At 41.6% G+C, this 20,685-nt stretch overlaps 1 protein-coding gene across 1 annotated transcript in view; it reads left to right on the top strand.

Annotated features, from left to right (window-relative positions):
* LOC141107681 (cytochrome P450 2C23-like) overlaps positions 1-20,685 on the top strand; it is a 78,242-nt gene that overhangs the window by 46,247 nt on the left and 11,310 nt on the right. Inside the window, exon 7 of the mRNA XM_073598585.1 lies at positions 6,185-6,372. Within this exon, the coding sequence (XP_073454686.1) occupies positions 6,185-6,372 (188 nt within the window). The remainder of the gene's footprint in view (positions 1-6,184; positions 6,373-20,685) is intronic.

Here is a 20,685-nt window from a genome sequence, read left to right as displayed (position 1 = left end):
CCCAGTATGCTATTGAGTTGTTGGGCTGCCCTGCATCCAGCGTGCTTTCAGAATGGGCATTTGGTGCTGCAGGAGGTTTCATTACTGATCATAGAACGCGTCTGTCCACAGACTCCGTGGACCATTTCAGTTAAATAAAAAAGAATCAGTCCTGGATTACCAGCTATAAAGCCCCTGATGCCGATGTCACTGAATAAATCTTTTTGGGATGTGAAATCTCTGCAGGACTACGAGGCTGCCTAGCTTTGAGGGTGTTCAATCATTTCATCTGGAAGAATGTTTTTGGTATAGGTTTCATGGGCACAATTAACACCCAAATACCAAATTTTCTGCACCTGTTTGACAGGTGCATATCATTGCAATTTTTTACAGCAAGGCCAATTCTTGCTTTCATCAAGAGTACCTCTATAGGGTTATGGTGGGAAGGCACCACCGACACCCAAAGACAAATTTTTCAGCACCTGTTGGACAGGTGCATATCATTGCAATTTTTTTATAGCAAGGCCAATTCTTGATTTCATCAAGAGTACCACTATAGATTTACGATGGGAAGGCACCCCCAACACCCAAAGAGTAATTTTTCAGCACTTGTTTGACAGGTGCATATCATTGACATTTTTTTACAGCAAGGCCAATTCTTGCTTTCATCAAAAGTACCTCTATAGGATTACGGTGGAGAGGCACCACCAACACCCAAAGACAAATTTTTTAGCACCTGTTTGACAGGTGCATATCATTGCAATTTTTTACAGCAAGGCCAATTCTTGCTTTCATCAAGAGTACCTCTATAGGGTTATGGTGGGAAGGCGCCACGACACCCAAAGGCCAATTTTTACGCACCCGTTACTTCTTCCAAAGTCAAAGTGACGCCAGAAAGTATCCAAAAAATCTCTAATCTTGTTCCCAGTGCACTACATTGTGGCCTCATCATACACAGTGGCTCCCCAACTGTTGCTGAGCTAAATAAAGGCAACTTGCAGGGAAAATTTCATTTTTTTAGCTTTATAAATGCAATTATTGCTGCAGCAGATTGTAGACATGGTACAGATCTGCCACTTTACAGGTAGACTAAGGGGACCCTCCATGCACTAAATTGGAAGGAATTTTTCATTTTTATGCTTTCACTTTAAAAATAAAAAAATCACTGCTCATTTGAAAATGATGTTTTTCACAAACTTTTTTTTTCATTAATACATGTCCCCCGGGCAGGACCCGGACCCGTATAACCATTGTATGCCAAATTACTTGCATATAAGCCTTCAAAATGGGCACTTTGGATTTTTGCTGTTTGGGTCCCATTGACTTTAATGGGGATCATTATTTGGGTCCGAACTTTTGCGGTGTCCGAAAGTTCGGGTGCGAACCAAACAGGGGTCCATTCGTTCCATCCCTAGTAATGAAAAATGTAACTCTTTTAGAAGATCATTGTACCTGAATATCAATAAGGTGCATCCACCTACCTGGCAAGGTTTGAATTTTTAGCCTCTCCTACTCATACGTTGGGCATACAATTTTTACAATCATTGAATTGTTGTCTTTTGTTTTTTGTTCTTTGTTGTTTTCTTGTTTTTTTTTTGTTTTTTGTTATTTGATTTTTGGAGTGTTTTCTGAGGGCAGGTGGCGCTCTCTCGACGTGATCACCCATTCGCCCATTGGATCCCCATGGGGATACACATACACGCAGCAGGTCCATACTGTACGGTCTGTGTGTGTTCCCCATGCGTGCCCGCCTTGAGGGACCATGCCTGTTTTGGTAGTTCCGGGGTAGATGCCGTGTCTTTGTCCCTGAACTCCAGTCCAAAAGGGGTTTGGGACACTGCCTTTGGCAGCACCGCCCTGGAGCGTGTTTGCCTTGATGACTGTCTCCGCCTCCTGGCTGGAGCCGCGGCCTGACACATAGACATGGCTGGAGCCTTGGGGCTGCTGTGCATGCTTGGCCCCTCCCATTTGCATCCACAACACATAATGGCGTTCGCATCTGATGCGATGGGGAGGGGTATATAGAGACCCACGTGGCAGACATAATTTTGTTGGTGTCCCTGGGAGCCTTTTCTCACTCATGACGGCGAGCAGGTGTGCGTTAAAGATGAACTGTGTTTGGACCGCAGCGGTTAGATAGTGCTATCAACATAGATTTGACCATTGGTTTATTTCATGTTCTGTAATTACAGGTCTGTTTGGGCCCGGTATCATTGGATGGGTACCCCCCTCTTTTTGAGTAAAAGGACCCTTAGATCACTAACAATCATACGATAAAGCAGGTACAGTGTAGGCTTAGTTTTCAAACACTTATATATCACCTTAAATTTGGATTGGTATGTTCTGTTGATAGAGATCTTGATTGTCCCTATTGAATCTCTAGAGTTAGCAGTCGATTGGCTAGACCTTTGGCGCCACCTGGTGTAATCTTAGGCTCCCAGCTTCCCATATAGAAATCTCATACAAGTAAGCAAAAAATTTAAACATGACAAATGTTTGTTCATTAATTAAGTATGAAGGTGCATGCCTCTATGAGTATATTATGTTTTATTGAATTATAGGTCTTATCCTTCACTTGTTCGCATATATTTTATAAGACCATACCCTTCCCTGGGGGAGATCCGGCTCATGTGGGCAATCAATCCTAGTTGGCTGGACGCACAGGGCCACCAGAACTGACTCCTCTCTCACGACTTTGCCATAAATTGGTTTCAACTCCTCATTTACTGGAGGTAGGAACCAACATGTTGGGAACCTTTGCCAGGTTTAGGGGGGATGCATCTGCGTACTTTATTTAGTCAGAATTTGTATAAAATCTGTATATATGTAAAGTAATTATGTTTATGATTTTTCTTTTGACGTGTTTGTTTATCTAGTAGTTGTGATTCCATGCCTTTTCCTGAAGAAGCCTCATGGGGAAACATGTAGAATTAAAAGCGTTGAAACAGCAATATAACATTGAAATTCCTGTCCTTTTCATCTAAATGGGTGCTGATGTATTGTATGAAATGTTTTTATCCTTTTCTATGTGAATTATATCTAGATATAGATATAGATATATAAAATCTGTGTCATATGGATTCATATCAAGTGCACCTTTAACCACTTCAGCCCCGGAAGATTTTAACCCCTTCCTGACCAGAGCACTTTTTGTGATTCAGCATTGCGTCGTTTTAATTGCGCAGTCGTGTGACGTACCCAAACAAAATTGATGTCCTTTTTTCCCACAAAGAGCTTTCTTTTGGTGGTGTTTGATCACCTCTGCATTCTTTTTTGCGCTATAAACAAAAAAAAGCGACAATTTTGGAAAAAACTATAAAATATTTTTTACTTTTTGCTATAATAAATATCCCCCAAAAATAAAAAATATTTTTTTCCTCAGTTTGGGCTGATATGTATTCTTCTACATATTTTTTGGTAAAAAAAAAAAAAAGCAATAAGCGTATCTACAAAGTAGGAGATAGTTTTATAGCATTTTTATTATTAATTTTTTTTATTAGTAATGACGTCAATCTGCGTTTTTTATCGGGATTGCAACATTATGGCTGACACTTCACACTATTTTGGGACCATTGTCATTTTTACAGCTATAAAAATGCACCGACTACTGTGTAAATGTCACTGGTAGCGAAGGGGTTAACCAGTAGGGGGCGATGAAGGGGTAAAGTGTGTCCTAGGGAGGGGCTACCTAGGACATGACAGTGATCACTGCTCCCGATCATGGGGAGCAGTGGATCTCTGTCATGACACAATGCAGAACGGGGAAATGCCTTGTTTACATAGGCACTTCTCCATTCTACCTCTCCATACCGCAATCGGGGGCCGCCAGGGAACATCGGGTTCCCGGGATCTGCGGACATCCTCCCGCGTGCGTCTGAAAAGGCGGCAAATTTAAAGTGACATACCTGTATGCCTATTTGTCTGCCTGTGCCATTGTGCCGACGTGCATCTGAGTGCGGCGGTCGGCATGCGGTTAAAGTTACATACCTCCCAAAAAAGGACTTGTATCCATATTTAGGGGATAGTGGTGTCATATGCTGAATAGTAGTTGACCACTCACATTACGTCCATCTCTCACACACACACACACATATACATATACATATACATATATAAAGTATATCTGCTTCCCTAATATACACATTTTCCTCATTCACTAAAATGTCAATCACTCTGATTGGTTAGTTTTAGTAGCTCCTTTGATCTTCTGGGTGGCAGGTAATGCCTCTTGGCCTTGGACAGCTGAAGTCAAAAATTCTAATCAAAGTTGTCTGGATATTTCCTTATTGTCTAAGGCTAAATTGCATTCTTTTACTATTCATTTTGATAAACAAGTTACTATTTGAAAAATGCTTTTTACCACGAACAAGTAAATACTTAATACCCCTTTTGATGTCCAGTTATCTTTCCCTCCTGTCCCAGCAAAAACATTGCCACCAGGATAGGAAATTATGGTAAATGTCTCTAACAGGGTCAAATTTACAATGATTTATCGAGGGGTGTTGCTTTTTAATGTTGCCTGTGTCCCTTCAGCCTAATCAGGAATGAGAACTTTTCATAACAGTGCTTGAAACAAAAAACATAAATCTTAAAACACATTGCTAGAACTATTGGTTGTAGCAGCAGCATTAGCTCCCCACGTTTTAAAAGCCCATACGGTACTTGTGATTAAAAGGGAGAGTATAGTGTGTTTTTAATACACAAATATTTTTGATTAAATTATTTATCTTATCATATTTTGAATCTACCCTTCATATGTTTGTTGGGTCCTTTTAAGGGATGGTTCCACCCTAGTAGTTTTCATGAGAATGCTTTGTCACTCAGCATCCCTGGATAGGGGGACATATAACCGGTGTGGCAGGAGCCCCAGCGGAGTTAGTCAAAGAGTAAATAATTTATTGGGGAGAAATTATTTTGCAAATGGGGATAGAGTTTAGGCCAAAGATGTAAGTGACTGGTACTTGGACTCCTCAGACTGGTGCAGGGGGTGAAGATTCAAGTTCTTTCTTCAAATTATGGCGCAAAATTATGGCACTAGAGACAGTGTGAGCATTTCTTCCCTGCTATGGAGCAGAGTTACTGACAAAGGGTGGACATCCATATTCAAGTTAAAATTTGTTTCCCAATAAAGTTTCTGTTATTAGGAGCAACCGGGTGTGACCCTTCCTTGTTGGAAGGGGGGTGACAGAAGATCATCATGCTTTTCCTGTTGGTCTCTAGAGGTATGGGCCACCAAACTGAGACTTCAAGGCTTGGCTCTGGTACCTCCCGGTGTCTGCAGTATTGACCAGGGAGAACAGAACCTTCAATGTTTCTCTGGAAGCTGAATTTGGAAAAAGATTGCGACCCTGTCCAGGGGGAGTGGGAAATGGTAAGGCATGCACTGGATGCTGCATGACCCAGAATAGGAAGTGGCCTGTTTCTTTAGCAAAAAGGGACAAGCTAGGTGATAAAATACATGGACATAGGGGATTGACCAACCATGACACTACAAACTGCAGCCACAACATGTGATCCCATCATTACAAGCTAATATTAGCAAACAGCGCAGGGAACATAACTACACTAATGCCTAGGCTAAACAACAAAAAAAATGTGAAAGTATACAAAGCCTTTAAAGCCAGCCATAGATGGTCCGAATCTCGGCTGGTTCAGTGGAGATTCAAACCATCCATGGACAGGCTGATTGTACCCAAGTTGATCAATCGATCGGCTTGGGTACAACCAGCATGCTGGATTTTTAGATCCTATTCTTGCCTGCGGCTATAGCCGATAGCAATAATCACTGTATTTTCCCAGCAGTGACAGCTCCCCATGCTCCCCTGCCAGGAAAATGCAATAGATCTGACTGTGTTGATGGGGGAAATTAAGTGATTTTCTTTCCTGCAACCTGTGTTTGCAGGAAAGAAAATTGCGTCATCTATGGCGGGCTTTAGAGAAAGAATTTTCCTTAGAGAGCAGCAGTGGGCTGCTGTAGCAACAGATTACATCTGCTCATTGTGTGCCTTGACCAATGCATCACAGTTAGGGGGAAAAGCTATTTAAACAACAACATTATTTAATTTCTTCCATAGAATTCTAAGTACTGGCTATTCTATCCTGGTATTATAATGACAGTTATCATATAATAAACTCACAAATGATAACTGTATTGTTAAATCATCACAAACCCTTTAAAACAATGTGTGTCTGTATGTTCTAACAGAGAAGATCCAAGAGGAAATTGATCTTGTGATTGGCCAGAGTCGATGTCCTTCAGTGGAGGATAGAATTAACATGCCGTACACAGATGCCGTCATACATGAGATCCAGAGATTTGCTGACATTGTGCCCTTGGGGCTTGCACGCGCCACCAGCCAGGACACAAAGTTCAGAGGCTACCATATCCCAAAGGTCAGTATCCTGAAGATCAAACCTCTGGCATCATAGACCTGATGCATATTTTACAATCACACATCAAAGTTTTCTGAATATCAGGTGGGCTATTAAATGACTTAGAAAGTATATATATGAGAACTTCTGCTGAATTGTTATAACAGGAGTGAGGAATAAACTTTTTGTATCATTTAAAGTGGAACTAAGCCCATCCATTTCACTGTTTCCCAAACATTCAATGAATACCATGAATGATAACTGTCACAGTGGCTTGTTCTTTCAACCAAACTATAGAAAATACCACATTTGGCCACTTGATGGTGCTTAGTATCATAGAAAATTCCTTTTCCCATTTAGTGATTATTTTCCTTTTTAAACGCATAAGTGGTCCATATAGTGAACTTGGTGTTGGTGGAGTTATTCACTTAAAGGTCATCACAAAGGACAAGGGGGCACTCTTTACATCTGGAGGAAAAGAGATTCATCTCCAAATACGGAAAGGTTTCTTCACAGTAATGCCCCGTACACACGGTCGGACATTGATCGGACATTCCGACAACAAAATCCTAGGATTTTTTCCGACGGATGTTGGCTCAAACTTGTCTTGCATACACACGGTCACACAAAGTTGTTGGAAAATCCGATCATTCTGAACGCGGTGACGTAAAACACGTACGTCAGGACTATAAACGGGGCAGTAGCCAATAGCTTTCATCTCTTTATTTATTCTGAGCATGCGTGGCACTTTGTCCGTCGGATTTGTGTACACACGATCGGAATTTCCGACAACGGATTTTGTTGTTGGAAAATTTTATATCCTGCTCCCAAATTTTTTGTGTCGGAAAATCCGATGGAAAATGTGTGATGGAGCCTACACACGGTCGGAATTTCCGACAACAAGGTCCTATCACACATTTTCCATCGGAAAATCCGACCGTGTGTATGAGGCATAAGAGCTCTGAAAATGTAGAATAGATTCCCTCAAGAGGTGTTCCTGGCTTGCTCAGTAGATTGCTTTAAATAGACCTGGATTCTTTCCTAAGTGTACATAATATAACTGGATACTAACATTTATAGGTAAAGTTGATCCAGGGAATATCCGATTGCCTCTTGGGGGATCAGGAAGAATTTTTTTCCCCTGCTATAGCAAATTGGATAATGCTTTGCTGGGGATTGTTTGCCTTCCTCTGGATCACCTGTGGGTATAGGATTGTGTATATGGGATTGTATGATATTTTTTTCCCCTTGTATTGGTTAAACTGGATGTGTCTTTTTTTCAACCAGACTAACTATGTAACTATAACCCTTTCACGCCTAAGCCCATTTCTGACATTTGTTGCTTACAAGTTAAAATCCATATTTTTTGCTAGAAAATTACTTAGAACCCCCAAACATTATATTTTTTTAGCAGAGATCCTAGGGAATAAATTGGTGGTTGTTGCAATATTTTATGTCACATGGTATTTGCGCAGCGGTCTTTCAAACGCATTTTTTGGGGAAAAAATAAACTTTCATGAATCAAATAAATCTAAACAGTAAAGTTAGCCAAATTTTTTTGTATAATGTAAAAGATGATGTTACGCCGAGTAAATAGATACCTAACATGTCATGCTTTGAAATTGCGCAAACTCGTGGAATGGCGACAAACTACGGTACCTAAAAATCTCCATAGGTGGCGCTTTAAAAAATGTAACGGTTACCAGGTTAGAATTACAGAGGAGGTCTTTTGCTAGAAAATGTCTTTAAAAATATTAATAAAAAATCTGATCACTTTTATTGCTCTCACAAGGAATGTAAACATCCCTTGTGACAGTAATAGGCAGCACAGGTACTCTTTAGGGATCAGGGGTCTAAAAGACCCCAAATCCCTCCTTTACACTTAAAAGTATTCAGATCACCAAAAACGGCGATTCTGAATACTGTCATTTTTTTAAAATCAGCGCTATTGGCAGCCGAGCAAACAGAAAGTGATGTTGTGCCGGCGACTGTAGATTGGAGACCCGATCAGAGCCAAATGCGGCTTTGTTTGGGTCTCGAGCTAGCCGGCAGAAGCTCCGGCTGAGTGCTCGGGTCTCCCAGTGGGATGGGAGGCCCGGGAAGAGTGGCGGAAAGGGGGAGGGGACGTCCCCTCCCGCTGCTTTAGAATAATAGCCGAGTGACTTTTAGCCGCAATGGTTGTTAACCCTAAAGAGCCAACTCCCCACCCTAAAAAACGGTACCAGGGTGATGCCTGCAGCTGTATAACCCCTTCATGCCGTGGCTGCATATATGCGTACGGTCAGCGTGAAGGGGATAATATAAGCAAAAACAACTGTTACTATGTAGCTAAAATTATTCATTATTAAAATTATTTTGCCATATTTACCTAAAACAAATCTATATGCAGTTTTACTGGGTAAGTTGCTATGCAGTTTCTTGTTTTTTTAATAAATACACCCCTTAGCAACTCACCAGTGATTACACTTGTTTTGCATATTTTTGGATAAGCATGAGTTTATCAACTGAGACACCCCGCTGATCATACTATTGGCTCTCTTTCATATAAGCCAGAATTTTATAGAATCCGAACAAAAAATCTTAACTCTCTCCACCACTATCTCCCGTTTAGAAACACAACATAAATAAATGCTCTCAGTGGCTACTGCATCTGAATTATTGGAAGCCAGGAAAGAACTACAAGCCAAACTAGAGAATAAATTGAGGTGTTTGTTGTTCCTCAAAAACGTCTCTACTATGAACACAGCAACAAGAGCGGGAAATACCTAGCCAAAGCCCAAAAAGATTCCAAATCATTAGAAAACATACATTGTATACGCTCGGGAAACGGATCCTTAGAATATTCAACAGACAGAATAGCAGCCCAATTCCATGATTATTACTCTAAACTTTATGACCTTCCCTCAACTCACAAACCCAACAACCTACAAGGTGTGGGGTCCTCGCAAATTTCAACTCTCTATATAAACAACAAAAAATTCCTGAATCCTTCCTACAAGCATATATCACAGTAATCCCAAAAGCAAATAAAAACGACAAGGATTGCTCAAGCTATAGACCGATCTAGTTACTTATAATTGATTTAAAACTTCTTGCAAAAGTATTAGCAACCCGTCTTAGACCCCTCTTACTAAAGATTATTGGCCCAGAACAAGTGGGCTTCATACCAGGAAGAGAAGCACGGGACAACATCACCAAAGAACTCAACCTGATTCATAGTTCACACCTAAATAAAATGAAGAGCCTTCTCCTGTCCACTGATGCGGAGAAGTCCTTTGATAGGGTTGCATGGGGCTACATGTTTGCAACTTGCAAACACATTGGCTTACAAAACAAAATGCTGTCCTGGATCTCTAATCTATATGCATCCACATCGGCATAAAAATAAAAAATAGCACCAGATAGGGTTGTCCACTCTCTCCACTATTATTTATTATCTCACCAGAACCCTTTATCAATTTAGTCAACCAAAACACCTCCATCCATGGCTTTAAAATAGCGGGAAGGGAATTTAAAATAGCAGCATATGCCAATGACCTATTATTCTTCTTGACACAGTCACACATTTCTATTACGAACTTATATGAAAATTTCAAAACATTTGGATATATTTCAAAACTAAAAATAAACTTTAGCAAATCAGAGGCCCTAAATATTTCTCTACCAAGAGATAAACTCAAATCGGCTGAACAAAATTGCCCCTTTAAATGGGAAACAAAGCATTGAAATATTTGGGAATCTGCTCACACCCAACTCCAAAGATCTTTTCAACCAGAACTTTTTTCCCCTATTAAACATTTCATCCGATCTTAAGAAATGGCACTTAGGAGGTTTTCATGGTTTGGGAGAGCCGCAATTGTGAAAATGGTCATTCTCCCTAGACTTATACTGCATGCATGCCCTACCTATTAAAATACCATCCACCTTTTTCAGACACTTACAACATATACAATGACAATTTGTGTGGGCTCGCAAAGGATCATGATTAAACTTTAACACAATTACACACTCCAAAAAAGCAGGAGGCATGGGCCTACCTGACCTTAAAAAGGTACTACTACGCAACACACATCACAAGGATCGTTGATTGGCACTGTCATACCCAAAACAAGGACTGGGTAACTGTCAAAATGCAATATCACCCCTCAGCTTCAATCCCTGGCCCTTTAGCCAGCATTGCAGATAACCCAGAATTTAGTCCTGGTTCACAAAACAAAGGGATTCCCACCACTAATAAAGGCTCCCCACTTTTAGCCTCACATTGCGTACAAGCAGTTGTGGTAGAATTCAGAGAAAGTCTACAAACACTTTGTAATGATCAGGCTCTTCCCCAGTGGACATATTTACAGCTCCATAGCTTCCTGAGCAAACACAAATGTAAACTCTCCTCTAAGGCACCCACACAACTAGAAACCATTTGTTTGAATGCCATGATGACAAAGAGAGCTACCTTGTATACTAGCTCACAAGTGCTCCATTAGCACTAAACTCCAAGAAACTTCATATAAGATCCTCACTCACTGGTACGCCACTCCAGAGAAGTTGCATTTTTGGTACCCAAAAACCACAGACTCCTGCTGGAGATGCATTTTGTATTCAGGTTTTCTGATGATTATAAACACATCATGGGTACGTGAGGAATATCTCCTCCCCAATCCATATCAATGTATCTTCCCAAATTTCATCACTACTTGATGTTGCTTCATGACCAACCTGTTTAGGCTATATATAAAGTTATGTTTCGATATAATACCTCATTTATGTTTTTATTATTTTATATGGATTTCCTTTACATATATTATTTTTTTATTGATTATTATATGATGTATATACCTTTTCCGTATGTCCATTTCCCTTCTGGTACTCTAAAATTCATACCAACTAGATAACTGTGTAGCAATAACTCTCGGTGGAGCTGCTGGTTTAAGCGGGTCTGTTACCTTCACTCTGCTTCCCTCTGTTTCACCGGCACCGGGTCTAGGGTTACGTTGAGTTTACCTCTGGACGACACATGCACCAACACTGGAGTACGTTTTCAATGCATTATTAAACACTTGACTTAGAAAATAGCAGGAAAGAGGCGGAAAGGAAACTGCAGAAGAAACTCAAACATCTTCTTGTAGGGTTCTTTTAACAAATGTTCAGGTAGAATTCAGACATTGTATGGAATGTGCTCCCCTCGTGGGACACACTCCTTGCTCGTCTGGATAGGCCTCTCTCACCAGCCTAGCAGCCAGTACGCAGCACGAATCAAAGTCTCTGCCACACACTTGCTTGGGAACAAAATCCGTACGATCCTCTGCCACAGGATGTTATGCTGTATAGTTACTTTCGGATACGTCCTCCAACCGAGTCACCAGGCCCCTCTATAGACCAGCACGCTGCGTGATCCCTCCAAGACGGGTCCTCCCCTGGGATCTCCTCGGTTGTCCAGCTTCATCACACAGGACCGACAGCTCAGGACCATTCCTTGGCCGTGGTGGTAGGCCCCAGACAAGCCTCTGGACCCACCCCTGCGCCGCAGTATTGTGTGCCTCCAGGACGGAGGACCACAAGGTAGCTCCTTAATGCATACCTGTCGGCCAGGAGGGCCAGCAGGTGGCTGAAAAACGAACTCCAAAATATGGCGTCTGTCCCATAAATACCCTCGCCCAGAATGCAACTCGGAGGACCACCTCCACTGAGTTGTCTGCGGGACAGAAGAGCATCCATACACTTCAACACGTTGCCTTTTCAACACTAACCAGTGATAACAGCGACACCCACCGGTCAGCACGGAAACACACACAACATCAGCCAACCTGGAACAGAGGCAAACTTAACCTTCCTAACAAACAAGTTACTAAATTTACCTAACATGGGGTAATTGCAAATCTACCAGCGCTACATATGTATGACTCCTCCTTTGTGTAATACATTACACATATTATGTGTAAACTTGTACAACTTTAAAACTTATATATAAATATATAGTTAGTCTATTGGTTGAAAAAAAGACACAGGTCCATCTAGTTTAACCAATAAAAATAAAAAAAAATAAAAAAACCTTACAATCTCATATACACAATCCTATACCCACAGTTGATCCAGAGGCAGGCGAAAGGGCCTATATTTATTAACAACCAGATTAAAATATATATCCAACATGGATCCTTAAATTCTACACAATTTTTCCTTTTTTACATAGATATACTGTACACCAAATATTAAGGGGTTACTAAAGGTATCTTTTTAAATTAAAATATTAAAAATGTTACTCAAATGCTCTGTGCACAAATCAGCCCCCAACCTCTTCTTGGGTCCCCCTCCAGCGCTTTGGCTCCAATTCTTTAGGGATGGGCGAACTTTCGTTGTTCGTTTGTTTGGCGAACATCCAAACAAACGGGTCGTTCGACCATTTTTTCGGCCCCCCAAACCGACCACAATGCATTGTGGTGTTGAACAGTGCATTACAAACCCTGATTGGCTGAAGCAGTAAAAGCTTCAGCCAATCAGGGCACAGAGCACTGCCAGAGTCATGATTGGACACTGTCATGACTTTATCCAATCATAGCTCATTCCCACCCCACAGTATAAAAGAATTCTTTCAATGGCAGCCATTTTCAGTGTGGTTTCAGCTTGGAGAGAGATAGAACAGGGCTCTGTAAAGTGCTATTAGTTAGTAAGTGTGCTATACTGTGCTATTTTGCTTCAATTGTCAGTGTAGAATATTAGTTTAGTGTCAGTCTAGGGATAGTGTGAGTGTAGTGATGAGGATCATCCTTCAGCTTTGCACAGTGTGCAACTAGAATAGGGACAACTCAGATAGTTTCACTGTAGTGTAGTGAGACTGTGTAATTTATACATACATTAGTGTAGAGTAGGGACAGCTTAGATAGTTTCAATGTAGTGTAGTGAGACCGTGTCAGTAATCTTTACATTAGTGTATAGCTAGAGTAGGGACAGTTCAAATAGCGTCAGTGTAGTGACGGTAGCGTCAGTGTTTGATTGAGTTATTGGCAGTTTAACACAATATAGTTCTGTGTGCGTTACTGCCAGTTTAACGCCATATAGTTCTGTGTGCACTACTGCCAGTTTAACGCCATATAGTTTTGTGCATTACTGCCAGTTTAACGCCATTTACTTCTGTGTGCTTTACTGCCAGTTTAACGCCATATAGTTCGGTTTGCGTTACTACCAGTTTAACTCCATATAGTTTTGTGTGCGTTACTGCCAGTTTAACACCATATAGTTTTGTGCATTACTGCCAGTTTAACGCCATATAGTTCTGTGTGCTTTACTGCCAATATAACGCCATGTAGATCTGTGTGTGTTACTGCTAGTTTAACGACTTATAGTTCTGTGTGTGTTACTGCCAATTTAACGCCATATAGTTCTGTGTGCGTTACTGCCAGTTTAACGCCATATCGTTTTCTGCTTTACTCCCAATTTAACGCCATTTACTTCTGTGTGTTACTGCCAGTTTAACGCCATACAGTTCTGTGTGTATTACTGCCAGTTTAACGCCATATAGTTTGTGCGTCACTGTACGTTTGGCGCATTATATTGCAGTATATTATAGTGTGTCCATGGAGTGTGTCTGTGTAGTGTGAGTACTCAAATTAAAGTGCACCAAACACCTCTTTACATTGATTAAAGTGCATCTACATACAGATTTCAACTTCCTCTTTACATTTGCTTATAAGCACCGCCCCCTCCCTCCCAATAATTTCTGGGAGGACAACAAGGAGAGGCATACGTTCCTTTGGCACTGTAAGGGGGCCAGCAACAAGTTTGCCCATGCTGTCCAGCCACAGCATGCAGAGGAGGTGGTGGACTGGCTTACTAAACCTTCCTCCTCATCCTCTGTCACGCAAGCAGAGACAAGTGTGCAGTCCCCTGCCAGAGTGGGTAAACCTTCCTCCTTGTCCACATCTATTCCTGCCATAGCCCCAACATCAGCCATTGAGGAGTCAGCTGAGTTATTTGACCACAGCATCAGCCACTTGCTCCTTGATGATTCCCAGCCATTACTGGATTCAGATGTTGGTTCTGAGGTTGAGGGTGACAGGAACATGAGCCTAGCGAGAGGGAGGAACACTGGTAGACAAATTGGCATTCATGTTCCCCAAGACGCAGCGTATTGCCAAGTTGTCTCCAGTGGTAATGGTGAAGATGGAGCAGATGGAGATAGAAATGATGATGATGATGATGATGATGATGATGATGGTGTCACTGATGCAACTTGGGTGCCAGAGAGAGCAGAGGAGGAAACTGAATATGAGGCGGCACAACCCCAAGGAGGCCGACAACAAGAAAGAGTAGAGAGCAGTCACCCTATTCCATCACATTCTGCAGCTGTTATCTCCTGACCCACTCCCCAAAGCTCAGCTGTCTGGACCTTTTTGAGCACATCTGCAGCAGATCACACTGTTGCTATCTGCAAACTGTGTCTCAGGCACATCAAACGTGGCAAAAACACCAACCATTAAGTTACCACATACTTAACAAGGCATTTAATGTCCAACCACTCAGCCCGTTGGCAAGAACACCTAAAAGCCACACCAAAGGGGCACAAATCTGTCCCTCCTCCTCCTCCCCCTTACCCACTTCAGTCTGCCCCTGCTATACCGAGTCATTACCTCTCAGCAGCCTCCACTGACAGGGATGATGGTATAGCACAGGGTGTCCCAGGTCCTAGCAGCACACCACCAGCTGTAGACTGTAGCTGGCAAATTTCTCTGTCCCATCTGCTGCAGCGGAAAAAAAATACAGTTGCTGCCACTCACATGCCCAGCGTCTAAATGCAAGCTCATCAAAGCTGTTGGCTCTCCAACTTCTGACCCCAGATGATGTCTTCTTAGATGAAACGTGTCATGTCGTGCTTACTGTTCCCATTGTGTTACCAGTCCTGTTACACAAGCTTGTTGTTCTACCTAAATGTGAGTGTATCCATTTACCTTTTATAATACATTTTCTCTGTTTTATCGGTGGTGGCTTCCTCTTCACGCACTATTATGTTCATATTTGGATGTTGATTTCCAGTTCATCCAAATCAATACTTTAGCAACACTTTGTCACTTTATTTTCCTGGATTATATTTTATGTTTTTAACCATTTTTAGAGTGGACTTCTAACCCCTTTTCTCAGTAAGGACTTAGAACATGGACACACATATATATATATATATATATATATATATATATATATATATATATATATATATATATATATAAAATCACATATACACAGTGGAGACGGAAAGTATTCAGACCCCCTTTTTTCCAGCTGACGATCCACTGACTTACTGGGTCATGAGAATAGACCACTGGCCAGAACTTGCCCAGTATGCTATCGAGTTGTTGGGCTGCCCTGCATCCAGGGTGCTTTCAGAATGGGCATTCAGTGCTGCAGGAGGTTTCATTACTGATCATAGGACGTGTCTGTCCACAGACTCCATGGACCGTTTGACTTTTATAAAAATGAATCAGTTCTGGATTACCAGCTATGAAGCCCCTGATGCCGATGTCACAAGTCTTTTTGATATGTGGAATCTCTGCAGGACTTCGAGGCTGCCTAGCTTTGAGGGTGTTCAATCATTTCATCTGGAAGAATGTTTTTGGTATAGGTTTCATGGGCACAATTAACACCCAAATACCAAATTTTCTGCACCTGTTTGACAGGTGCATATCATTGCAATTTTTTACAGCAAGGCCAAATCTTACTTTCATCAAGAGTACCTCTATAGGGTTACGGTAAGAAGGCGCCACTGACACCCAAAGACCAATTTTTACGCACCCGTTACTTCTATCCAAAGTCAAAGCGACACCAGAATGTATCCAAAAAATCTCTAATCTTGTTCCCAGTGCAGTACATTGTGGCCTCATCATACACACTGGGTCCCCACCTGTTACTAAGGAAAAGAAAGGCAGCTTGCAGGGAAAATTTCATTTTTTTTGGCTTTATAAATGCAATTATTGCTGCAGCAGATTCTAGATATAGTACAGATCTGCTACTTTACAGGTAGACTAAAGGGACCCCCCAGGCACTATATTGGAAGGATTTTTTCATTTTTATGCTTTCATTTTAAAAATCAAAAAATCACTGCTCATTTAAAAATGAAGTTTTTCATTGATACATGTTCATTTTTATTGATACATGTCCCACCAGGGCAGGACCCGGACCCCTATAACCATTGTATGCCCAATTACTTGCATATAAGCCTTCAAAATGGGCACTTTTGATTTTTGACGTTCGGGTCCCATTTACTTTAATGGGGTTCGATAGTCGGGTCTGAACTTTCGCGGTGTTTGAAAGTTCTGGTGCGAACCGAACAGGGGTCCGTTCGGCCCATCCCTACTTTTCTTCTCTTTGTACTCCCACAGCAATTTGCTTGCTATAGGGATACACGTACGTGCTCGCTCCTGAGCCGTGTGTGTTTATGGAGCCACATTCTATAGACACATACAGCATGGCTTGGTCTTGCCCCCAAATCCTCCTCACAGACTTACATAGTTACATAGTTAGTCAGGCTGAAAAAAAAGACACAAGTCAATCTAGTTCAACCAAAAAAAACAAAAAAATACAATCCCATATACACAATCCTTCACCCACAGTTGATCCAGAGGAAGGCGAAAACCTCCAGCAAAGCATGATCCAATTTGTTACAGCAGGGGAAAAAAAATCTTTCCTGATTCCCCGAGAGGCAATTGAATTTTACCTGGATCAACTTTACCTATAAAATGTCAGTACCCAGTTATATTATGTACATTTAGGAAAGAATCAAGGACTTTTTTAAAGCAATCTACTGAGCTGGTCAGATCCATCTCTGGAGGAAGTCTATTCCACATTTTCACAGCTCATACTGTGAAGAAACCTTTCCATATTTGGAGATGAAATCTCTTTTCCTCTAGACGTAAAGAGTGCCCCCTTGTCCTCTGTGATGACCGTAAAGTAAATAACTCAACACCAAGTTAACAATATGGACCACTTATGTATTAATACATGGTGATCATTTCCCCCCTTATGTATTTATACATGAAGATCATATCCCCCCTTATGTATTTATACATGGAGATCATATCCCCCCTTATGTATTTATACATGGAGATCATATCCCCCTTATGTATTCATGCATGGAGATCATATCCCCCCTTATGTATTTATACATGGTGATCATATCCCCCCTTATGTATTTATACATGGTGATCATATCCCCCCTTATGTATTTATACATGGTGATCATATCCCCCCTTAATCTCCTCTTTTCAAGAGAGAATGAACTCAAAAATTGACTTTGATTGACTGGACCAGGAGCCCATGGCTGACCCAGTCCCTGTGTAAAGAGGAAGAGAGGAGAGAAAAGAGGCAGCCATGCACAGCACTGGATTGATTGAGATTGAGAAAGCTATAAAACTTGTTTCTACCTTAATGCAGGGAATGAATTAAAGTGGTGTTCCAGTCGAAATTATACTTTTTAAATTAAAATACCCCTATAATACACAAGCTTAATGTATTCTAGTAAAGTTAGGCTGTAAACTAAGGTCTGTTTTGTTAGTTTATAGCAGTAGCCGTATAGCCGTGGCCATCTTAAGTGTGGGCATCTGAAGCCAGACAGTATTTCTTCCTGGATCTCATCCTTGCAGATCTAGCACATGCTCAGTGCAGCACAAGCAGTGTAATAGGTTTCAGGTCAGGTTTCCATAGCAACGGCAGTGTCAGAGGAAGTTGCCACCCCTTTCCAGACGGCATTGCAAACAGGAAATGATGCGATGGGCCACGGCCAGGGAGGAGGAAGTGAAAAATGAATACAGCAGATATACAGTAGGTGCTGAGAAAAAAAAAATATCCAATTCGTTTACAGTGCACAGTTTAGTGAGGGATGCTGAAGAGTTGTAAAAGTGGGTGGAACTCCACTTTAAGGTAAAAAAAACATTGGCTTTAGAACCACATTAAGGAAAATGTCCTGCCAGGACTTGGATCACCTGCTGGTGGCACTGTTCTCCCAGCAGCCAACTGATCTAAGTAATCAGGCTCCACCTAATACTGGCTGTTGGAAAGGTTTATAATCCCTCCCTTAGTTGTTGTCTGTGCTTCAGTGTTTTACCTGCTACCCATATTCCTGCTTGCTGATCCCTGCCTTCTCCTGTATCTTGTATCCAGTATCCTATTAACCCCATCTTTTCTTCCTTTGTTTCCAGTCTCAGCCCGCTTATGCCCTGTCTATGTCAGCTCCCCTTCATTGGTATACAGTATATACTGTATAGTTAGGTTGCTGGTTTGGTTTTGCTTCACTTCATTTATTTCTCGTTTTTTTTTTGTTTTGCTTATGGTCTTTTGGTGTAGAATTGGTGTTTTGTGCATTATTAAACTTCATTCTAACCATACTCCGCTTGATTCCAGTTCCTCAAGAGCAGCTACATTGAACTGGTCATCCCCGCTGCTTAATACCTGCATTTGGTATCCCTTACATGTCCATTCCCAAAAGAGAAATATATGCATATTGCCAATAACAACCTAGTGCATATTCATATTGTTTTAGTATATTACTCAAATGCAAGATAATGCAAGTAGGTCATGACTACCAGCAGATTGTCTTCCCACTTTGACATGTTTCACAGAGAGCACCACTTCTTTAGGAAAAAAAGAAAATCATTGCTGAATAAACCTGTAGTTTGTCCAAAAAATGCAGCAGCCCCTATATCCTGGACAGACACGGGGGGAAGAACAGGATCACCCGCACACAAAATGGGTGAGAATTCAACCCAGCAGGCTATGGAAACCTTGCTTATGAAACTAAAATAGCATTAGCTGGTCCTAAAGTAACTTGAAGTCCCCATATACTGATGGGTGACCTTTTTGGATTTATCTGGCACTTACGTAGACTTTCAGGTTCAAGGAAAAGTGGAGTGTCCAGAGGCTGGATTGGATGGTCATGGGCCTCAGTAGATATAGATATCAATAGGAAAGTCACAATAATAGCCCTGGTCATAAAGCATCATACTGTACATTTATGCAGGCTAAAGATAAATAACTGCTCACAAATATCTTGTCAATGGCTCAGGAAAGAAGCCCAAAACCCAGGGTGCCTTTAATTGTATACAATAGATAGCAGCCGTTTATGAACTAACATGTAACATGGATTTATGACAGCTTACCCCAATGATATTATGCATTGTGGCAGAGCAGGATAAAGCCAAGAGACCCATACTTCAAACCCCAGTATCTGTCATCAAGACCCGGTGTGGGAAGTGGGAAGCTCTGCCAGTAGTCATAACCTGTTTTCTTGCATTTGGGTAATATACTAAAGCACCATAGTTGCCAACATTGTAAAAAAAATTTTAGGGACACTTTTTTGGCTGTAGGCGGAGTCTTGTTATAACTAGGGGCGGGGCATGTGTTTGTGGGCGTGGCACGGGGAAAAGTAAAAATGTGGCGTGAATTGCACCGCTGTGAAAAATGGGCGTGGTTTACACAAAATAGTGGGCATGTCTTAAATGGGTGTGGCTCAAAGGGGGTGTGGTTAGAGTCTGAGATGAATGAGGGATGGAAAGGGAAAGGGGGGGGAGAGGGATGGAGGGACAGCAGCCCCAGATCCTACACAACAATGGAAATATGTGTATTCTAGATAGTTTAACAATCAGCAGATAAAGATACTCCAAACACCTAGTGTTAGCACTTCAATCATTCCGGCACCATGGATGATTGAAGTGCATTATTTCTATTATTAGATTGTAATATAAAATGAAATCATTCAACTCACCATACTCACCATACACCATACTACTCACTCCTTGCATCAGGTGCCCCCAGCAGAGTCCGTCCTCACATGGTTACAAAAGAACCCCCGCCCCTTTCCATAACAGACCGGCAGCGGGGCGGGGGGTAGGCAGGGCAAGACGGAGGGGGGTGTATGGGGGGGCACCGACGCAGGAGCTCCATCTAGCCCCACAGCCATCTTCCTGGTCTTCTTAAAAATGTAGGCTGGTGGAGACAGTGTCTCCGCCGGCCGCGGACCTCTAGCGGTGGCAGGCGGCGGTGAAAATCCGTGAAGGATCGGATTTCTTGGGACATTTTCCGGGAAGCCAATAAAATCGGAAATAGAGTCTAAATCCCGGGAATGTCCCGGGAAATCCGAGACATTTGGTAAGTATGAAACACTAACATGAATATGTACTAGATATTGGGAATAGAAGTTTTTCTTAATATTTGATCTGAAAAAAAAAAACACAATGAAACGCAAAAAAAAAATGTGCAGTATTTTAGGATCCATGCTGGACTCAAATACTTTATTTGTATCTGGTGGTTAATATATCTTTTTATACAAAGCTATTGTCTCTGAGAGTACCTTTTAAG

Source organism: Aquarana catesbeiana, linkage group LG09 (assembly GCF_042186555.1).
Source record: "Aquarana catesbeiana isolate 2022-GZ linkage group LG09, ASM4218655v1, whole genome shotgun sequence".
NCBI lineage: Eukaryota > Metazoa > Chordata > Amphibia > Anura > Ranidae > Aquarana > Aquarana catesbeiana.
This window is presented reverse-complemented; position numbering and strand designations above follow the sequence as displayed.